Source organism: Bos grunniens, chromosome 20 (genome assembly GCF_055505025.1).
Source record: "Bos grunniens cultivar Pamir isolate PY7600 chromosome 20, Bosgru_T2T1.0, whole genome shotgun sequence".
NCBI classification, from domain to species: Eukaryota; Metazoa; Chordata; class Mammalia; order Artiodactyla; family Bovidae; genus Bos; species Bos grunniens.
Genome location: NC_141184.1, coordinates 58,426,132 through 58,449,577, shown reverse-complemented (window position 1 = coordinate 58,449,577; position 23,446 = coordinate 58,426,132). Strand labels below are relative to the sequence as shown.

Below are 23,446 nucleotides of genomic sequence, written 5' to 3'. Positions count from 1 at the left end.
GCCTCTCTAATTTCATTGCACAATCCAGCACAAACAAAAAAAAAACCCACACAAACTATTTGGTCAACCCAATACTTAAAAGAGTGCCCTTTCAGTCTTTCAGAGGATAAAGATGATCTGGACTCCCAATATAAAACTTCTGCCTTCTGAATATAAAACCCAATATAAAACCTCAACCTCCCTGAAGATTACATAAACTTAATCTTAATCTCCCTATTAAGTAGAAACCTTATGAAAGGTTTCATTCACTCTTATCAAAGAGTGAATCTTTTTAATGTCTAGAAAAGAAATGTTCTAGGCAGAGAATAAATAAATATTCCAAGGCAGAAATATATTTGGTATATCCAAAAAACAAGGTCAATATGACTGAAGTAGAGGGGAAACAAGTAGGGAAAAAAGGTCAGAGAAGTAGCCAGGAGCCAAATCACAATGGGCCACCTTTCCCGTGTTTTATAACTTCATGAAGTTATATAATAATAGATATCTACAGCTGAATTAAAAGGAATCATTTCTCATCAAAGCAACAAACTAAATAATAAAGACGTTATACTGTTGATAAATAAATCTAAAAATATTCAAAATAGCAAGACAGTATTTTCTGAGGAGGGGGGAAAAAAAGACAGTAATTCAGGAATTAATCTTAAAAATGCCAAAACATACCCAAACTCAAATTTCTAAAAAGTCCAATTCAAATGATCAGATGTTAAAGTAAAAGGCACTTTCCCTCCATGGATCATAACACAGGTCTCCAGTAGAACAATGGCATGTAAAAATCCTAAAATCTTGCACTTCCAAGTTTCAAAAATCACTTCTAAAACTTGGATAAATTAAGTAACTATAATCATAAAGTTTACTGATTCACTCCTTAATAACCCAGTACCACAAAGCTAAACACAACTTTCAATTAAAGTGAGTTTTGCATTTTGTCTTGGGTTTATTTTTGCAGAAAAATGACTTTTCTTTCAAAATGGCCAGAATCTTTTATATATACCAAGAACTCAGTAACAGCACGTCTTTTTTTTAACACCACTTGGAAATCACAGAGGAAGCATTAAATTACACTTAGTTAACGAGAAACTATTTTTACCATGTTACATTTTCTCAGTATCAGACAAAAGCTTCTCTGAGATGTTTTTTTTCCATTACCAAGGTAGTAAATTATTTCATATTTTTCAAATGAATTTAGTCCTCCTGAACTGGGAAATACAGGTACCTAGACTCTCCAATTCCTCATGCTATCTACAATGCTGGGTTTCAGTAACTGATTTACTAATGAAGAATAAACTTCAGTTCTCAAATTTAAATGAATCCCCAATTACTTCATAAGCAATTCCAAAAGGCATTTCAGGTCAGTGACGAGGAAAAAATTAGGCAGACATTTCAATCAAATCCTCTCCATTAAAAAAACTGTATATTTAAAAAAGAAATTTTAAAAAATTAAAAAATAAATAAATACATAAATAAATAAAAATAAAAAAGAAACAGTGACTTGCCTGGTGGTCCAGTGGCTAAGACTCTGCGCTCCCAATGCAGGGAGTGCAGGTTCAGCCCCTGGTTGGGGAACTAAGACGCCACATGCTGGGTGACGCAACCAAAAAATAAATTAATAAAAATAAAATAGAAATAGTTTTCTAAGCTCTTTACAAAAAAAAAAAAGAATTTTCTAAGCTCTTTACTTAGCCGATTACACAGTTAAATGTTTACCCCTTTTAGAAGAGGGTGTCTCATCTCATACTCACTGTAGTTAAGGGATTTGGAGTCGGTATGGGAAGCAAGCCTGCACCGGGCATCAGACTTGTCATGGTTGGAGCAGGAGCCAATAAAGAGAGGGCTTTAGCTTCCTCTGGGATTTTACCTGCAGAGGCAAGTTCCAAACATTACAGAAAGCAGAAACACCACACAACTTTACACTATGATTTTACAATTACCCTTGCACTTAAAAAATAATAATAATAAATGAATCTATCAGATCCATATAAAGAAATAAATAAGAACTTAAGTCTTTCCTTTTACCCTGCTCTACTAGGAAAAATAAAAGTGAGCAAAATTTCAAAGACTAACAATCTCATTAATGGAATATTATTTTAAAAACTGAATAATGTAGACAATTATTTAACACTTTGAGCTATGGGTCACCTGTACTGGAAACTTAATGTTCATGAACCAAACGATATCAAGCATGGACGCTTTTCCAGGACGGTGTTTTCGCGGTGATCGAAAGTTGTGTTACACATGACAACCGTTCGTGTTGGCTGCATCACTAATAGCACACAGAACATCAGATACAGAAAAGAAGAACATTTTTTAAAGTTTAATCCCCAGAAATGGCAAATAACCAAATTAGTCAAAAAAAAGAAAAAGAAAAAAACAAATATGTGCGAATTGAAATTTATTCCCGAGTGTCCCTATCCTGTTAATTTAAACTACCTACTTGGGATGCAAACAATTTTGATAATCTTCCAATAGATTCCATTTAATTTCAAGTAGACAGGAAAAAACAAAAGCTACTGCATGTAACCAGCTTCAATTGAAAAGGAAGCCTACACCCATTCAGTTAACAAGGCATCTCACCAACAATGTCAGAGATGACCAAAAGAATCCAGTTCCAAAGAATATATATGTCTTGGGAAACTATCATTTTTGAAAATAACTAAAAAAACTTTCCTGAGTCTCAGGAAACTTCTTAAATTACTGACTTTTACAACCAATTTATGTATACTTATCTGAAGAGGGGTGGTTAATGCCTAAATGTCTTCCTTAAGCAGCTTAAGTGCCTAATAATAATAACAGTAACATTAAAATAATCCTAGACACTAAGAAGAAATCCCTACAAGTAAAAAAATGAAAATTTACTCTGAATTAAGTCCATCAATTTGCCACATTTAATTACTGAATTCTAATCAATCAGTTTTGATAAAGACTATGACTTTCACACATTTTTTTCTGGTTTCTCTTAACTCTTTGAAAAAGAAAACTTCTAAGAAAAATTGACTATATATAGCAATTTCAGAAGAACTACTCATATATAATTATGTGTTATTTGACCAAACATTTCTATTATGAATTCTTCAAAGTAATTTAAAACACTGTACAAAGTCACATCAAATTGCAACTAGCATATGGAGTAAATTTTCAAGAAAGCACAATGCTGGGTTTCAGTGGTAAAATTCTACTTAATACAACCAGATGTGCAGGGATAAATCTCTAAAAAAACTTATTGAATGCACTTCTAAATGTGGATGGAATTCAAGGTGAATTTTAAAATTTGCTTTAAATAGTGGTTATACCTTATTCACAGGAATAGAAAAATTACACTTTCTTAGCTTTAACAAATGTCTATTTATTCTAAGTCTATATAACCTTAATTTACTAATTTCAAAAACAAAGGCATTTTATTATTTCAGTAAATACTGCATAAGCACAGATTTTAACATGCATAAAGATTAAAAGGTGGGAGGATCTTACTTGAAGACATCAAATAATAATTTATTTTGTATTTATTAGTTACTAGCATTAAGACATGTATCTGTATATTCACATATATACTATACTATTTACATTGGTATCAAACCTGTTTTATCTTGTGAAAATTATTCTTTCTTTTTTAAATATTTGTAAAACCTGAACACATCTTGATAAATCAACTGAGGTCCTAAGGTACAAATCCTATGCTCTACTACCCTAATTCATGTACCTAAAAAAATTCCAATTTAGTAATGTCTCAATTTAAGATTACCTGTTGATTAAATAAGCAAAACTATACACACAAAACAGTGCAGGAAGACTATACCAACAAAAAGGGTATTTAACCTAGGCCAAAAGTTGATTACTTAAAGTCATTCGCTTTTGGCTTAAAAAGTTGTCAGTAGGATATCTGACTTTCACTGCCTCTCACAACATAATGAACTATTTTAAGTATTAAGTCTAACTAAAAGCACAATATTTATTATTCTTATTACAATTAAAGATAATCTAAAAATCCCATTGCTTAATTTCCAAGATAAAATCCTACCAAATTTATCCTCCAAATATTATCAGAATGTATAAAAGCATAAAGCAAATTAAGTACTTAGCATTTTTCCCAAACTGTACTCATCAAAGACAACTGAGAGGAAAACAGTGAGTGTCTCTCATGCATCCTAATCTCAGAATCTACTTAGAAACAAGTTATCTCTGAACATTTTTCAACCAAAGATTCAAGCAAAGAAATACACACGCAAGTAAATATTCAACAGTTTCTCAAGTATTCATTCCCCACATAGGCAACTAAAAGTGTTTTGTTTTTAAATCAATGCTATTTTCTACAATAAATAACTATCATAAAAGTGAAAAGTCTCTTCTTGTTCTCTACCCTCAGAATGTTATAAGAAATTTACTTATTTTCCTTGATGATTGTGTATGCCTAAAATTCTAAGGGAGAAGGACGAAAATTCAAAGTTATTAGTTGGTCTTTATGGGAGTTGCAGACTTGGCAGAAAACTGCAAAAATGTTACACTGAGATCAAAAACATGCTCCTAAATAAGAATCTCACCACTGTTTTAGTGTTTCGGGAACAAAACGTACCCGATCAGTTTATAAACACCAATTGAAACTAGCACTGAGCTTCATGAAACTGTATACTAATTTACTGTGAAAACTTATTTTATGTTGAGGATGAGTTCTACTAATCATCTCCCAATATAATTTGCAATGCAATGTTATGAACTCTTAATGGAATACCATTTACAAAGAACTGGAAAACCAGCTCACAAGTTAAAGTGAAAGAGATTTAACAAAACAAAACAAAACAAAACAAAAAAAAAGGGACAAAATAAAGAAAAAGAAATGAAATTAAAGTAAAACAATAAAAAACAGAGACAGGGCGTCCATCTTCTGCGGTTCAGACTCCGATCTCATTTCCCCAATGAAGGTTTCACTTGACGGCAGGTTTAGTGGCATGGCAAACAATGCCTAACTCAGGCAAGTGTAACAGGTCTGCCTTGGCCAGTCTAGTCATCTAATAATGCACAAATATCACATAGAGAAAACATACAAAACCAAATTAATAGTCAAAATCCATCTACCAGAAAATGTGGACATAAACTTATGACTGATGATTAGGTTGACACCCTATCTTTGACCTTATCTTTTTCTAAGTGTTAACATTTATAAAAAGAAATCTGAGATGCACGCAACAACAAAAAGAGGTCATACCTGGACAAGTATAATGAAAGTAAAACATTTTATTTTGAAGTGGCATGTTTTATTAACAATAGCTAACGCTTAATATGTGTGAAACTATTACACATCCAACCTTAAACAGCTTAGGATCTTCTCACAATACTACAGTCTGAATTAAAAACAAACAAAAAAACAGCAAATTGAAAGAAACTGAAAAAAAAGTCTTACAACTTTTTGCTATGGTTCTTTCACTTCTTTCATAATGCTGTTTCTATACCATCAAGGAAAGAATACAATCAGTGAAGTAAATAGAAGACTGCTTACGGAGCAGCAGTACAGCTGCTCTTACAGAACTTACTCCACTGGAACTCTTTCCTTTGATTTACTTCTAATTTACTTCCCTATCTTTAATACAATACATTATTACTTTGCTTGCAGTGCATAATCAGATCTTTCAGTAGCTCACTGTGACATTCTTCAGGTTCTATGAATTCATCTCTGTTGTACTAGTTCAATGAAAAATGTGTATCTGAATGTTTTTCCAGTATCAATTATTTTATAGGTTCGTGTTCTAAAATACAACTAAACTGGAATAAAAATATGAATGTTCATGTTCAAAAATAGCGAAATTTTGTCTCAAAATGTTAATACTAAAAATATTCAAGTCATTACAATAAATATGCAGTTAATTCTATCAAGTAAAACAGATAAAAAAAGGAACCTCTATATGCCCATAATCTTGAACATTTATAACAAACAATGGTCACTTTTCAAATATTTGAAAAATCCTATGGGAATACAGCAAGGTTCCAGCAGAGCCACACTAACAAAATTCTTCCTTCCAGTTCAATAATAAGCTAAAAATCACACAAGATCTGTGCTGCTGGTGGCATAATTTTTGATACAATTAATATTCCTATTAATAAACCTTCTACTTATTTTTTTCCCATGCAGTTACTTGGTATGAAATTGGTATGAACTTGGTGTGCAAACTAAACCATTACCAGCTCTTTTCTCACCTTGTTCTCCAATTGTAGGATCGTTGTACGCTTACAGATTAGTAGATAAGAATAGATTTAAGCAAATAATTAACTTCAGTTCATTTTTATTCTCCCTACCCCACTCTAATACCCAGGCATGGGAAAAACACTTTGAAATTTATCTGAAAAACTCCAGAAGGTCCTGTTCTGGGACTTCAAAAATAACATCACTGTATCTGACTGTACTGTTTTTGACATCCCAGAACAGGCATTCTGGAATATGCAAAAACACCTGAAAGGGCAGCAAACTGTTTACTATACACTACTTTAATGGTAGCCTGGTTTCTAAAAATGGTTTTAAAACATTACATATGAAAACTCATTAGACTGTTTCAGGTAAAAATTTTATGTTGTAAAACAGTTACCACAAGCCACCAGTGAAAATATATTTTAAAGACATTTAAATTATAATAACCAATTATAAAATCCATGTACATATGCTACAATCAGTGCTCTGAATAAAAGTTAATTACACACTAGAACTTTCAAATTCAGCACAGCCTATTATATGTTAGTGGCTCTGTAAACTAAGTTACTAAAAAAAATAAGCATTAATAATAATTAGCTCTTAAAGCAGGTTGTCATAAATTAATGAATTACTGTAAGGCCTTTGGCCTTGTTACCCCTTCAAACAACTATTTCCTTGATGGATGCTTTGGAAAATTGTTTTCCATTGTTTTTCTTTAATTGCCATCACCACCCCCAACCCTACCTCCACTCCCCCAACCCACCAGCAAAAGAGGTCAGTAAAATAAATTTCAGTTGCACAGCAAACAATTACAGTGAATAAGAAATAATGGTTTCATTAAAAAGGTAAATTACCTTAAGAAGATACTGTAAACCTTAAAATATGAATATTTTTCTTTAACATAATTACCACCTAACCCCCACTTAGCAAAATGTGTACACTGTTTTATTTATAAAATTTCATTAATATTGTATACACAAAGGCAAAGGATCACTTATTTACACATTTTAAATAATCTCCTCTACCAATTTAATTTCAGAAAGCTTGCTTTACACTTGCAAATTAAATACAACAAAGCAAAGTAAACCAAAGAAGGCAAGCAATTTAAAAAATTTTAATGTCTAGCTATAATATCTCAAATATACATAATAAAGTAACCATTTTAATATATTTTATTATTAGGTAAAATCCTTTCCATCTCCCAATTTCATTCTTACACACACATGCCATATCCACTTGCCAATTTCTAGGAAAGCCAGTGGCAGTAATGGACAGGACAGAGATTAAAGTAACTTACAGAATCATATGCGATACCAACCTTCTGCACAAGGAACAACTATCAGAGCTCTGTCAATAAAAACCGTGTTAGTTAGATGCTGGGCCACACCAACACTTGATGGATCACGAAACTTAACATAACATACTTTGGAAGAAAAAGCAAGAGGTGCGTTGCTGCAAGATAAAAAGAAAAACAATTGGACTAATAAACATTAGGCTGGCTTTTTCATTTTCATTTACCATTTCTTTTTTAGATCTTTACATAATCTTACACAATCAAGACAGGAATTTCTGCTGCTAAGGCATGAAATTCCAGAACGTAGTCTTTTAGATCTTTACATAATCAACACAGGAATTTTTGTTGCTAAGACATGAAATACCAGAACTTAAGTCTTTTGATGGTGATTTGCTGCAAAGACTAAAGAGAAATCTAGACAGGCCTACAGCCCTGTTTGTTAAAAATCTGAAACTCAACACATTCTTAACTTTAGTGAAATGTGAAAATAGCTGACTTAACCCAAGGATGTTTAACTGGTGCATCAATCAGCAAAATCTCTTTCATAAAAAAAGCCCCAACTCTCAAGACTTCAAATTTTGTAACTACTTCCAATCCTCCCTAACATGATTCCTGACATTTAAAATCACTAAAAACTTCACAAACATCTAAAAACAATCAGAAAACCTGGAATTAAAATTAAGTTATTTTGCATATACCAGACAACTTCAGATTAGGCAGCATTGTGGTTTCCCAGACAAACAGTTTTACAAACAAAATTTATATATTTTATTGGATAAAAGAGAATAGATTCTTACAAGTCCTACTAGATTTAATCTGGGCAAGACTACATTAAAAAGAAGCCAGACACAGCACAGATGAAAGCAATTTTTCCATAATATGAATCCATCATGTTAGAGTTCAAAATACACTATATCCTCATAAAGAATCATTTTCTCAACCTACCCATACCTGTGTTCAACTAAAATCTGTAATTGTCTTCAGCAAGTGAAAAAAGGCACAACCTATATATACACGTATATATAAATGTACAATCCTTGAAAACATTCAATCTGTCACACTAAAAAAGATCATTTGAAAAATACCAAATATGACTTAGGCAATAATCGTAATTTACTTTAGTTGACAAAACAGGTCAAGGAAGGTGACCACAATCTAGACCTAGTAAAAGGCAAAGATGAGATTTAAAGTCTAATTATCCAATTCCAAATCTCATGTAACCTTAATCATTCAGTTAATCAAGAACTTTAAAGCCACTTTAATGTACTATCTATTTGTAATTTCATAACTATCCATTGCTTCTTAAAATTAAAAACTTAAACATAGCAAAAAATCCACTTTGATAATGGCTAAATGTAGTTATGATATTAACCAAACACTAAGATAAAATATATCTGCATTTAGAACTTGAAACTATATGTTGATATATTATTATTAACATAACTTAATCAGGCTAATTAAAGAAGCTAAAATAAAAATAAAACTCTACCTCTTTTTCACTCAACTGAATTAAGTTCTTTCCTGCCTGCTGCTGCTGCTAATGCTTAAGTCGCTTCAGTCGTGTCTGACTCTGTGCAACCCCAGAGACGGCAGCCCACCAGACTCCCCTGTCCCTGGGATTCTCCAGGCAAGAACACTGGAGTGAGTTGCCATTTCCCTCTCCAATGCGTGAAAGTGAAGTCGCTCAGTCATGTCCGACTGTGCGACCCCATGGACTGCAGCCTACCAGGCTCCCCCGTCCCTGGGATTCTCCAGGCAAGAACACTGGAGTGGGTTGCCATTTCCTTCTCCAATGCACGAAAGTGAAAAGTGAAAGTGAAGTCGCTCAGTCGTCTCCGACTCTTAGCGACCCCATGGAGTGCAGCCTACCAGGCTCCTCCATCCATGGGATTTGCCAGGCAAGAGTACTGGAGTGGGGTGCCATTGCCTTCTCCGTCTTTCCTGCCTAAAGCCATCCAATTCAAGCTTCAAGCCAATCCTTTCAACCTCCCCCTACTCAACACATAAGTGAAGCACTGTATGTATTTGTCATGAGATGATAAACAATCTGTGGGCTTCCCTGGCGGTGCAGTGAAAAAACCCTGCCTGCCAAAGCAGGAGATGTGGGTTGCATCCCTGGGTTGGGAAGATACCTGGAGAAGGAAATGACAACCTACTCCAGTATTTTTGCCTGTGAAATCCCATGGGCAGAGGAACATGCTGGGCTACAGTCCATGAGGTCACAGAAGAGTCAGACGTGACTTAGCGACTAAACCGCAACAACAAATACATCTTGCGTCCAGACTTCACTCACCTGGGTATTACAAGATCACTAATTCAGGCCTTTCTAAGAGCTCTAAACTCCTATATCTAAGTGCCTGCTGGAATACTGCATGGTGATGGTCACAGGGCCCACCACTGAACTTATTCTTAAATTCATCACCTTCCTCTATACCAATCCAGCACTTTGTCCTAATTCATATCTCAGTTAAGGATACTACCACATCACCTAAGTCAGAAATCTGGGAGTTACTAATGTGACCATCATTAGTACTGTTCACCAAATATTTCCAAATTTCCTTCTGGCTACATAATAAAATTCTATTTCTTTTTTTCCTTGAAGTTAGGTATGGCTGTGCAATTTGGTCAATTAAATATGAGCAGAACTGAAATGTATTCCTATTCAGGAGCTTTAAGGGTCACTGCTCCGTTCTGTCCCTCTGCCACAGTGACCAGCAACATCAAAGAGATGGGTGGCTGATACATCAGCTTCATCACCAACCCCATCAATTTAGTATAAGAAATGATCTTGTTTTTATTAAACTACTGAGATTTATGGGTTTCCATCCTTGATCCTTCGTCCTTCTTTTTCATCCAATTGGTCTTCATATCCTATGAAAATGGCCTCCCAAATATTTGTCACATTAATTCTTAAAACTCAACACTCCAAAAACTACGATCATGGCTTCCAGCCCCATCACTTTCTGGCAGATACATGGGGACACAATGGAAACAGTGACAGACTATTTTCTTGGACTCCAAAATCACTGTGGACAGTGACTGCAGCCATGAAATTAAGACACTTGCTTCCTGGAAAAAAAGCTATGACAAACCTAGACAGCATATCAAAAAGTAGAGACATCACTTTGCCGACAAACATTCGTCTAGTCAAAACTATGGTTTTTTTCCAGCAGTTGTGTACGGATGTGAGAGTTGGAACACAAGGAAGGCTGAGCGCCGAAGAATTGATGCTTTCGAACTGTGGTGCTGGAGAAGACACTTGAGAGTCCTCTGGACAGCAAGGAGATCAAACCAGTTAATCCTAAAAGAAATTAACTCTGAATATTCTTTGGAAGGACTGATGCTGAAGTTCCAATCCTTTGGCCACCCGATGTGAAGAGCCGACTCACTGGAAAAGACCCTGACACTGGGAAAGATAAAGGGCAGGAGGCAAAGGGGGGCGACAGAGGATGAGATGGTTGGGTGGAATCACAGACTCAACAGACATGAATCTGAGCAAACTCTGGGAGACAGTCAAGGACAGGGAAGCCTGTCGTGCTGCAGCCCATGGGGTTGCAAAGAGTCAGACACATCTGAGGGACAAAACAACAAATTCTTTCAATATTCTCATTATCAATGCCTTCATTCAAATCCTTACCATTTCTCACTGGGATTACTAACCAATCACACTGCCTCCAATCGCAACTCTTTATTTAACAATCTTCCACAAAAGCTATTAAAATAATCTTTCTAAACCCTAAATTTCTTCATGTCATGCTTCAATTTCCTCAGAGCCATCCTTCTTTTCTTGCCTCATCATTTTAAAAATCCAGGCATAAAAACACTTGCCGTCCCCAGGACGCATTCTGCGCCAACAGAGCCGCCTTTGAGCCTGCTGTCTCACTTGGCTATGATATGCTCTTACTCCCCTTCCACTTTTCTTCAAGGCTCAAGTTTCAAAGTCTTCTGGAAAGTCATTTTAAAAAATCAAAGTAACTAAGTACCCTCTTACATGTGCTACCAAGACATCCTATATATTTTCAGCAGTTCCCTTATGTGAAACCCCGAACAGACCTAGCAAGCTTTAAGACACAACTGATTAGTGACACGGCACAAGGGCCCATTTCACCAGCTAACCCAAAACCTATAATTCGGGAGGCCTGACCAAATGAACTTGAACAATCACATTCTCTCTCTTGGGCTGAAAAGTCATGTAGAGTGAGGGTTTGGGCCAGATGCCAGATGAGTGAGTACAGGTCTGCAGAGAAACTGAGCAGATACAGAGAAACAACCAAGCTGACAATAAATCCTGACAGGAATAAGCAGATGGTGGCCTTGGGTGCTGATATCTTCCTGGCTCCCAGTCCCAGTTTCCAGGAGGCCTAGTCTATATTGTACTACTTAGGGAAATCATCTTTTTAACAATGTCTCTTCCTGAGCTAGATTAGTAACACCTTCTGTCCTTGGCAGCGCGCCACCCCCCACCCCCCACCCCCACCCCCCACCCCGCCCCCCAAAACAAATCTATGATTACAAGGAGCTATGAAGGCCCTAGCAATTGCAACAAGTATAAACTCTTTTAGCACTTGAAGAAACTAACAAGCTACCAATGAAACTATTTCCTAAATTGACAGATCCTTCTGTAAAAGAATGGAAATCTGAATCATCACTGTTGTAAACTGCAAACAATTCCAAATACCCCGCTTGAAACACATCATTTCAAATTTAAAACACCCACAGGAGTAAGAAATGTGGGACTGGTTAATAAACCATATGCTATGGAGATTTCAGAAGCCCAAAACCTGGTAAAAAGATGCCAGTCTGTTCTGAACAGCATTACCGTAAAAGAATGGATCCTAGTGCTAAAAACAGTTTTCTTCACCATCTCCAATTACCTTCCTTAAATGGAGAGTAAAATCAACACAGTATCTACTTTATAAAAATGTAAACATAGAAGCTTTTCAGAAGTAGTAACATTCCTTTATTTTGAATATTATAAGCTAAAAAGATCCAGTGTGTGTACATGCTCAATCATCTGGGTCATGTCTGACTCTGTGACCCTATGGACCATAGCTCACCAGCCTCCTCTGTCCATGGGATTCTCCAAGCAAGAATACTGGAGTGGGTTGCCATGCACTCCTCCACGGATCTTCCCAACCCCAGAGAACGAACCTGAGTCTTCTGTGTCACCTGCATTGCAGGCAGATTCTTTACCCACTGAGCCACCTGGGAAGCCAAAAACGATACAGTGGCAGGCCTAAATACAAATATCTCAGCAAACAACTTTGTATTTATATTTATAAATGAATATATTTCCAAACGGAGAAGGCAATGGCACCCCACTCCAGTACTCTTGCCTGGAAAAATCCCATGGACGGACGAGCCTGGTGGGCTGCAGTCCATGGGGTCACGCAAAGAGTCAGACACGACTGAGCGACTTCACTTTCATGCATTGGAGAAGGAAATGGCACCCCACTCCAGTGTTCTTATCTGGAGAATCCCAGGGACAGCGGAGCCTGGTGGGCTGCTGTCTATGGGGTCGCAGAGAGTCAGACACGACTGAAGCAACTTAGCAGCAGTAGCAGCAGCAGATTTCCAAATCTTATGTTTAGATTTTTCTCTCTAGTATATCTATGCTGTTAAATAAGGTTTACTTTTTTAAAAATTAAATATGATTATCATTTCAAATGCAATCCTGACCTATAGTTTTAATTTTTAAAAGGGGTTAAATATGTTATTGGTCTAAACATGTTTCTCTAAAGAAAGTAACACTCAAATATAGCAGATTTTATATTGACCTCATTTGTTAAATCATTTTTTTAAATAAAAACCTTCTACAATTACTTTTCAAAAAAAAAATTAGAATTTTTCACTGAGAGTTTAATGCACAAATCACAGAACCAACTTTTTGAGCATCAGTTAAATTTCTTGGATCCTAACTGGTTATCTGGGCTTCCCAGGTGGCGCAGCGGTAAAAAAAAATCTGCTTGCCAATGCAGGAGCCGTAGGAGACTCAGGTTCAATCCCTGAGTCAAGAATAGCCCCTGGAATAGGAAATGGCAACACATTCCAGTATTCTTGCCTGGAAAATTTCACGGACAGAGGTGGGGAAACAGTCCACAGGATGGCAAAGATTCAGACACAACTAAGCATGCACATACATAACTGGTTATCTAACTTTCCACTAAACATGGTGACAACACTGTACAATCTTTAAAAAAATACTCAATGTGGTAACACTATGATTTTCCAACACTTTATTATATTTCTAGACATCCTCTGAGAATCTATCAAAAAAGATATAATGCAAAGCATGGACAAAGTATGTAGTTCTATGTATGAAAATATTAACTGATACATAACAATTTCTCGGAGAAGGCAATGGCACCCCACTCCACTACTCTTGCCTGGAAAATCCCATGGATGGAGGAGCCTGGTAGGCTGCAGTCTAGGGGGTCGCTAAGAGCCAGACACGACTGAGCGACTTCACTTTCACTTTTCACTTCCATGCACTGGAGAAGGAAATGGCAACCCACTCCAGTGTTCTGGCCTGGAGAATCCCAGGGACGAGGGAGCCTGGTGGGCTGCCGTCTACGGGGCCGCACAGAGTCGGACACGACTGAAGTGACTTAGCTTAGCTTAACAATTTCTCAACAGGTCTCCAGTGATACTATGGATGGCTCAATTGTCCTTTCTATAAGACTTCCTTGTGATTTACTGACACCCACTAAATGCCAGAGGCCCTCCAATCACAGTGGACAATCAAAAATACACATTTTCAAATACTTCTAGCTAAAACCCAATGACAGAATTTCAAACACACACATACACACTTGAGACTTTAAATATTATTACAATAAATAAAACACAGCAATATGAAAAATGCTTACTGAGTAAAAAAAGTTGACAGGAACAGTGTATATATTCTTTTGACTACAGTAGATTAAGATAAGGGATTCCCCAATAGCTCAGTTGGTAAAGAATCCGCCTGCAATTCAAGAGACCCCAGTTCAATTCCTGGGTCAGGAAGATCTGCTGGAGAAGGGATAGGCTACCCACTCCAGTCTTCTTGGGTTTCCCTGGTGGCTCAGCTGGTAAAGAATCCACCTGCAATGCAGGAAACCTGGGTTTGATCCCTGGATTGTGAAGATCCCCTGGCAAAGAGAACGGTTACCCACTCCAGTATTCTGGCCTGGAGAATTCCATGGACTGGGACTGTATAGTTCATGGGGTCACAAAGAGTTGGACAAGACTGAGCGACTTTCACTCAACTCATTCATATTAAGATAAATGTATATAAAAACGACTGAAGGGAAACACTTGGAAATGGAGAAAGGCTTTGACAGGGCCCTAGGGTCACTGGCAGTGTTCCATTGTCTGAATTTTTCATAATGTGACTATACAGGTTATGCTATGCTATGCTATGCTAAGTCACTTCAGTTGTGTCCGACTCTGTGTGACCCCATAGACGGCAGCCCACCAGGCTTCCCCGTCCCTGGGATTCTCCAGGCAAGAACACTGGAGTGCGTTGCCATTTCCTTCTCCAATGTGTGAAAGTGAAAAGTGAAAGGGAAGTCACTCAGTCGTGTCCGACTCTTAGCGACCCCATGGATTGCAGCCTACCAGGCTCCTCCGTCCATGGGATTTTCCAAGCAAGAGTACTGGAGTGGGGTGCCATTGCCTTCTCCGATACAGGTTATACTTTTAGCTATTTGACAGCTTTTACCTTATCAATGCTTTTGAAGACCAATGAAGTGAAGAAAACCCACAAGCCAAAAAAAAAAAAATCAACACGGGGTTGATGGCAGAAATGAGACTAGGTTACCCTATAGGTATTGTGCACTGAGGGGGCACAGGAGAACTTCTAGGGCGCAGAGAATCCTATCCACGTGCTGGATCTGTTCACTTTGTGAACATTCATCAAGCTGTATACCCTTACCCATGCACTTTTCTACACATTATACCTCTATAAACAGCTTACTGAAAAAAAGACAAAAATTTCTTACCATTGTAAATAGGTTTTCAAGATGTATGAGATTCATTTGTACTAAACAGTACTAAATTGTACTAAAATAAAAAGTCTGGATATTTGTCATCTAGCAGCACAAATAACAATTTTTAATATTTACAATGAATGTCTACTCCAATTCTTAAATGTTTCAACAGAAATTGAATTACGGCCTCATGCCAAAAAAAGAAAATTTAATTTAAAACCTGAATTTTCATATTAGCAATTGCATCCTTAAAATGTAAATGAGAAACTATTCGCACATTCTATTAAAGAAATATAGTTCCAAATTTAAAACAAATCAATTTCTACTCAGCTTTCAAAGATTAATCATAAAATACCATTTCCACAACACTGAAAAAAGAATTCTGTCTTCAAAATACCTACTACTATTGCATATTTATACATTTCAGCCCAAATTTGCAAACAGAATGTAAGGACCAGCTTATGACAACTTAACTACAGAGCAAACAGAAAACACACCACTAGAAAAGCATGTTAATACTTGTGAAAAACAGGAATAGGGGAACTGCAAATATAGAATAACTGGTCAAAGATTTTGCCTGGCCTAGGTGTATTACATTTATGCTACAATTCTGCAAAATGCATTACAGCTGGTGACACAGTAATTCTGTTTCAATGCACTGTTTAAGTAACCAGCTTTTTTATTCTCTTACACTTTTAAACTCCAAGCAACTAACATCTGATTTCAAAAAATAGCCCATTTTACTAAATGTCAGATAACTGGCAGCATATTGCCACCCAAATGCATTTTTCAACCATGTGAGTGGTGTTATGTTCTCAATGAAGAATATTCTGTGATGTATTTCTTCTGCCCATAAGACACATTATCACAACCTTGAAAGCAAGGTTAGTTTACAAAGGTTTATGTACAAAATATTTTACTATTTGATGCCAATTCGTTCAGAATACAGCAACCCTCCAAACAGTTCTCAATTATTCAGAAATGTTCTGAGTGTCTAAATGAAGAGAAAGCTTAAAGCACTTTCAGAAGTTATATAAGCTAACCAAAGCTATATATGTGATGAGGAGTCAATACAGATGTATGTGCACCCACTTATGAACTATTTTTGGCAAAACTGTTATTACTGAATCTATTCATGTGGAAACAATTTATATAGCCAAGATGAATCATTTTACAACACAAACTACAAGACAAAATATCAATGTCATGAAAAACTTTTAAAAAGATGACTGGGGAAAAAAACCGGTGTGAGGGGGCAGAGGGGGAGTAATCCTAGATTAAAGATTTCTTTAGTCCTAGATTTAAAGAAAATAATCAAACGTACAGAGTGATCTCTGATTATTTCTAAATCAGAAAAAGAAAATGGAGAAAAGGCGTCACACTAACTGAAAAAATTTAGATGTTATATATTGTCAAGTATTTCTTGGATACATTAACAGCACTGTGGTAAAGTAGGACATATACATAAGAGATTCACATTTAATTGTTGAGGAGTGAATTGTCAAGGGATGTGTATGTAGAGGTGGGGAGAGGGAGACAGAAATCTGTGGCTAACTATAAATACAGATGAAGGGAACATGGGAGTTATTCTCTCAGCATTTCTGTATGCATGAAATACTTTGAAACAAAAATGAGAAGAAAAACTTAAGTAAAATTTAAAAATCCAACACCAACTTTTATCACTATCTATGCAGTAGCAATGCGGTATAGAGAGAGAGAAAACTAAAGGAAAATAGATCTACATTCATCACTATGAAATACCCCCAAAAATCAAACACAATTTTTTTAATAACAGAAATCTTAGGCAACTACTATCCCTTTCTTCAAACGATTTTGATGAAATGAACAAAACACTGAGAAATTTTCATATTCTGGACACTAGTTTTTAAAAGTTTATGCCCGTAAGAAAATAAACAACCCTGAAACCTCTTACAAATTTTGTGAGCTGATACTACCGTACAAGGGAAATCTTACTTCAAAGTACACTACCTGGGAAGTGTCTGATAACAGAGAATGCCATCCCAAATCTGGATTTCTAGAAGTATACAGCAGGAATAATCCTGCACAGATTACTGTTTTTTCTGAAAGGTTCAGGGCAGTGTGACCTTCTAGGAGGAAATTTTAATCCGATGCCAAAAGGGTGAACAGACATGAATCTTTAACAACATGGATGGGCTCGGTTAGATTAACCTCTGGAGATGCTAAATTTGTGAACACAGGCCCAGGAACAACTATAACCCTAATTCTATTTGTCATCAGCCGTAGGCAACAACGGCCCGACACTGAGGCCCTAAGAATCGGATAGTTTCTCAGGCGCAGTCTCCGCGATTTTCCATTGCAAAAAACCCATCAGGCGCTTGCCATGAGGACTATTCCGGGCCCACCTGCGGCCATCTTAAGTTAGGGAAAAAAACGGGGGAAGCCCGGCACTTAATTCGAGGACTCGGCGACGACCACTGGCCGGGAGGCACGAAAAGGCAACCCCTCTAAGTCCTTTGTAAGGATTCTGTGCAAAGATTAACCTCCGAAAGTCGACTAACCAGGAAAACAGAAGCCGGGGGCTGGGGCCGCGGTGCCCCAATCAAACATGGGCACCAAGGGAAACCCGGTGGTCACGTGACGGGGCAGCGCGCCCCCGTCCGCGCTCTCCCCCACGCCTGGGTTCCCGAGGTCTCGCTCGGGCCCGCGCCCCTCCCCCAGTCGAGCTCGAGCACTTACTCGGGCGGGTAGAGCCGTAGCTCCTCGATTTCTCCTAGGAAGGAAAAAAGCGTCCGCATCTGCTCGCTCGTCACCGCAGAGGACAGATTTGTCACCTGAATCACCGCCGTAGGGGTGAGGCCGAAGCCTAAGCCCAAGCCGAAGCTGCCGGCGCTGTTCATCCTGATCCGCGCTGCCGCTGCCTCCCTCCCCAACGTCTACAACGCGTCAGCGACGGAGCCGGGAAAGCGGAGATCGCGCGGCCGCGAGCGCGCTCCCGCTGGCGAATTCACGGCAACGGGCAGGTCTAGCCGCCCATTTCACAACTCCCCTGCTCTCCGGGCTGCGCGCGCCAGCCGGAAGCGTCGCCCTGGCAACCCAGCGGATCTCGCGAGGCTGCAGCCTGGGTCTCCCGGGTGTGTAAGGCTGTTGGTCCTGTTGCACTTCTCCCCGCCAAGATTTTGATTGAGGGTTTCCCTGGTTACGACTCCATCAAATTCTTGTGCTCCTGTAGACACAAGAGAACCACCTCTTTCCAGTCTTTATAGTAGCTAAGACTGGGAAGTCAAGAGGCCTGCTGCTGCAAAGCTGTTAAGAAGGGATGACTCTCGAGCATCGCAGTTAAATACTTGGTTGAACTATAACGTGTCAGTATTATATTCACGCAGCTCCTCCTCCCCACCTATATAAAAAAACAAATTGACCGGCGTCCCATTCATAAAAAAACTCAGAAAATTTTACGAAACATGTAAATTTAGATGGAATTAAAGCAGTATGATGAAGGCTATGCGGTTGTCGTTTGTAACATTTTTTAGCTCATTCCGCAGGTATTAATATTTGAGTGTTAAGTACCAGACAGACACGAACACATTAAGGACAGTTACAGAAGATCCACACAGACTTTGCAACCTAACGAGACACAAGTAACAGTAGTATGTGAAAATAGGGCAGCTGTTCCCAAAATGCCATCCGCAAAACCTGGAAGGTCCTGGGGGCCTTTTCAATGAATCTGTACGGTCAAAAGCATTTTTACAATATGAAGACTTGATTTTCTTCACTTTGTTGAGAATTGCACTGATGGTGTAAAGCCAGCACCTTAGCAGAAATCAAGGCAGTGGTGTCAAACTGCACAACTACAGTGAGTCCCTCTACGTATGAGCTTTTGAGTTACAAACTTTGAAAGATGCCAAGTGTCCCGGTATGCCAGGTATACTGGCAGTACTACTACACTTTACAAGGTACTCTTCTTGTGTGTGTTTATTAGTTTTTTATGTATTATTTGTGCATAAAGTATTATAAACCTCTCACAGTACAGTACTATATAGTCAATTGCATGATTTGGGTACCTAGGATAACTTTGCTGGACTTATAAACAAATCGGACTTAAATGCTCTTAGAACGGAACTTTTTCTTAACTGGGGGACTTACTGTAGTGGAATTCAAGGACTTTCCTGTGGCTCAGACGTTAAAGAATATGCCTGCTGTGTAGGAGACCCGGGTTCAATCTCTGGATCGGGAATATCCTCTGGAGGAGGAAATGGCAACCCACTCCAATATTCTTGCCTGGAAATCCCCATGGGCAGAGGAGTCTGGCGGGTTCTAGTCCATAGGGTCAGGAAGAGTCGGACACGACTGAGCGACTAACACTGTAGTGGTATTTTGTATTCTCCTCCTTGCACTCAGAGCATACACAATATATGGGTTTTTTTTTAATAAGCTAGTTTAAGAATGCCCTTGACAGAGTTCCCTGGTGGTCCAGTGGTTAATAATCCGCCTACCAATGCAGGGGACATGGGTCCCTGGTCGGGGGAAGATTCCACATGCTGTGGGGCAACAAAGCATTAACGCCAAAACTGCTGAGCCTGTGCACCCAAGAGCGCACGCTCTGCAACAAGAAAAGCTGCCACAGTGTGAAACGTGTGCTCCCAAACTGCAGAATAGCCCGTTGGCCACAGCTCGAGAAAGCCTACGCGCAGTAATGAAGACTCTGCGCAGCCAAAAATAAATACATAATTGTCTTTGGAAAAGTAGTAAAAAGTATTAATTTTACTAAATCTTCACCCTAGCATACGCCTATTTTTTTTTTATAAAACCTTTTTTTTTTAATTTAGTTTTTTTTTTTTTTTTTTGGCCTCACTGCACAGCATGTAGGTAGGATCTTAGTTCCTCAACCAGGAATCAAACTCACCTAACCGCTTCATTGGAAGCCCTGCGTCTTAGCCACTGGACCAACAGGGAAGTCCCCCACCTCTTTGTAATATGTGAAGAATTGGGAAGTACTTCTGCTGCATGCCCAAGTAGGATCATGCATCTCCAGAACATGCTCTTGTGTGATTGTTGGAGTTTTCACTCAAAAATGCAAATTTTTAAAAATTTGTATCCACCATCTAGAGCTTGACAGCTTTCCAGTATTTAAACTTTTCTGCTAAAAACACCAGTGATATTAACAAATGTGTTTTTTCACATTATATAGTGATTATAATTGCCCATTTGAAAATCTCTATAGCTCAATGAAGCAGTTTTCAACAGAACCAACACATGCTATTACAAAATTAAAAAGAGTTATCAAAGTGGAAGATAGACCCATGGATTTTACTGTAGCAAAATGCAACAAGTTAATTGATATGGTTTCAGATTCTATCCATGTTGTAATTGCACTCTAGGAAACAATCACATGTCCAGTTTGGGATAGTTATCAAACGAGATATCTCATATCATCTAGAAAGATAATGAAAATAGTTTTCCCTTTTCCAACGACTTATCTGGGTGAGACCAGATTTTCTTCATATGTTTCAACCAAAACATATCACACAGATTGAATGCACAGATAGGGAAATCCAGCTGTCTTCTATTAAGCCAGACATCAAAGAGCTTTGAAAAATGTAAAGCAATGCCACTCTTCTCAAAATTCTTTTTGGAAAATATCACTTTACCATAAAAATGCATAATTTAGCTCCACAGCCATTTGCTGCTACTGCTGCTGCTAAGTCGCTTCAGTCGTGTCCGACTCTGTGCGACGCCACAGATGGCAGCCCACCAGGCTCCCCTGTCCCTGGGATTCTCCAGGCAAGAACACTGGAGTGGGTTGCCATTTCCTTCTCCAATGCATGAAAGTGAAAAGTGAAAGTGAAGTCGCTCAGTCATGTCCGACTCTTAGTGACCCCATGGACTGCAGCCTACCAGGCTTCTCTGTCCATGGGATTTTCCAGGCAAGAGTACTGGAGTGGGGTGCCATTGCCTTCTCCACCACAGCCATTTGGGAGCAGGCTAAAAAATTTATCATTTATGTAAGTACATAATGGGTTTATAATTATTTTTAAATGGGTTTTTAAATATTAAATTTTACAGATTTAATTTCTAATGTGATAAATATGTACAGATACCCCATAAATCTTTTAGGGTCTTCAATAATTTTTAAGAGTATAAAGGGGTCCTAACACCAAAATGTTTGAGAATTACTACCAGAGGGATAAGCACAAGGAGAATTGGGAGCATACACTAAGGCTGCTTAAACTTAGTGCCAACTGAAGGCTTCCCAGAAGAGATGCTGTTTGCACTTAATCTTGAACAAGTAGGAATTAGCCAGGCAAGGAGGGAGGGAGGAGCAGTGACAGACTCTAAACTGAGGTGAAGAACATGCAAAATAGGAAGATACGAGAGCCAGGTGAGCTCCACAATATTCAGAGTTTAGTATTGCAGTCCAAGGGCTGAAGAATAACTAGAGACACACAGGAAAGAATACGCCTTCCTGAAAGATACTGTTTGTCATGCTGAGAGGGCACTTCATTCATCACTAGTTGTTGGGAGCCACTGAAGATGTTTGAACAAAAGCGTGAATATGTCAGATTCCTAGAGTGATTGCCATCCCTGAGAAATAGAGACATGTTGAAAAAGGTGGAAACTAAAGATAAAAGGGACGGGTTCAAAGGATAAGTGGTGGTAGTAATGAAAGCAAGGGACAGTTCTAAATTGGGGGGTCATTGAACGCTTTTAAAAATAAACGAAATGAAAGCCATTGATTCAGAAAAATATATATGTACATACACTTGGTTTTAGATACAATTACAAGTGCTTTTTGATCTTCCTTAAGGCCAACCATGGATCCCAGTATTAACTACCACCTGTTTAGAACACTGGTCCTGAGACTTTCACGTGCATCAAAATCATCTGAAGGGCACGTTAAAACAGACTGGTGGGGACTCGCCCCAGTGGTCCAGTGGCTAAGACTCCAAGCTCTCAATGCTGGGGGCCCTGAGTTTGATCCCTGGTTGGGGAACTAGATCCCACATGCCACAACTAAGACCCTGTGCAGCCAGATAAATAAACATAAATAACTATAAAAAAAAAACACACACACACACACAGACTGATGGCTCCATCCCCAGATATTCTGATCCAGTACATCTGCGGATGCGGTGGGAGGATGGGTACTGAAAATTTTAATTTCAACAAGTTCCCAGGTGATGGGGCTGCCAGTGATCCAAGAAGCCCTTTTGAGCACCACTGGTTTAGAAGGTTATAAAACATTATTTAGTAGACTTAGTAATCTACCACTGATGGTAAAGCAGAGGGAGGAATTTGTTTCTGGCCTGAGGGACTATGTAACAGTGCCCTAGTTCAGGACCAGAAATAAAAAGGAAGAGCAGATTTGTAGAGAAGAAGGAAAAAAAATATTGAAATCCATCATGGACAAGTTCCTGAAATGAAATTTAAGGAAAATGTCTAGAACAAAGATAAAGTGAAAAAGTGAAAAGTGAAGTCACCCAGTCGTGTCTGACTCTTTGTGACCCCATGGACTGTAGCCTGCCAGGCTTCTCCATCCATGGGATTTTCCAAGCAAGAATACTGGAATGGGTTGCCATTTCCTTCTACAGAGGATCTTCCTGACCCAGGGATCAAACCTGGGTCTCCCACATTGCAGGCAGACTCTTTACCATCTGAGCTACCAAGTATGTGATTTAAACTTGAAAGTAGATACAGTTAGCCAGGCAAGGGAAATGCATTGAGTAACATTAAAAGGACAAATACAACAAACAGCCAAAAACAAAACCAAGCCAGGAGGAAAATTAGAAGGGAGGACAGTCACAAAAGTTAAAGGAAGAAAAAGTTTTAATGAGGAAAAATGAAGAGAAGGGAGGAAAGAATGATTAAAAAGGGTCAAATTCTGCAGGGATGACAAAATCAGGAATACAGCGTGCCTAACTGTAGACGTGTAAGTGACTACTGAGGCAGCAACTAGGTGAACCAGTTTAAAGAGGCAAAGGTCACAGTATCGCTATTACTTCCTCTGATTCATCTGTGAATCTCTCGAAA

General features: G+C 38.2%; 1 protein-coding gene across 5 annotated transcripts in view; it reads right to left on the bottom strand.

Moving 5' to 3' along the window:
- Nucleotides 1-18,366, bottom strand: part of SREK1 (splicing regulatory glutamic acid and lysine rich protein 1) — a 50,710-nt gene extending 32,344 nt beyond the window's left edge. For 2 of the 5 annotated variants that reach the window (XM_086362003.1, XM_086362005.1), the window contains exons 1-4: nucleotides 18,155-18,366; nucleotides 7,488-7,621; nucleotides 2,137-2,260; nucleotides 1,740-1,855 (exon numbers count right to left, since the gene is read on the bottom strand). In XM_086362003.1, coding sequence (XP_086218129.1) covers nucleotides 1,740-1,802 — 63 coding nt within the window. In that variant the 5' untranslated portion in view covers nucleotides 1,803-1,855; nucleotides 2,137-2,260; nucleotides 7,488-7,621; nucleotides 18,155-18,366. Of the gene's footprint in view, nucleotides 1-1,739; nucleotides 1,856-2,136; nucleotides 2,261-4,859; nucleotides 4,998-7,487; nucleotides 7,622-18,154 lie in introns of all 5 variants that reach the window. The other 3 variants (XM_086362001.1, XM_086362002.1, XM_086362004.1) reach the window with 2 other exon arrangements.
- Nucleotides 18,367-23,446: the final 5,080 nt, after the last annotated feature.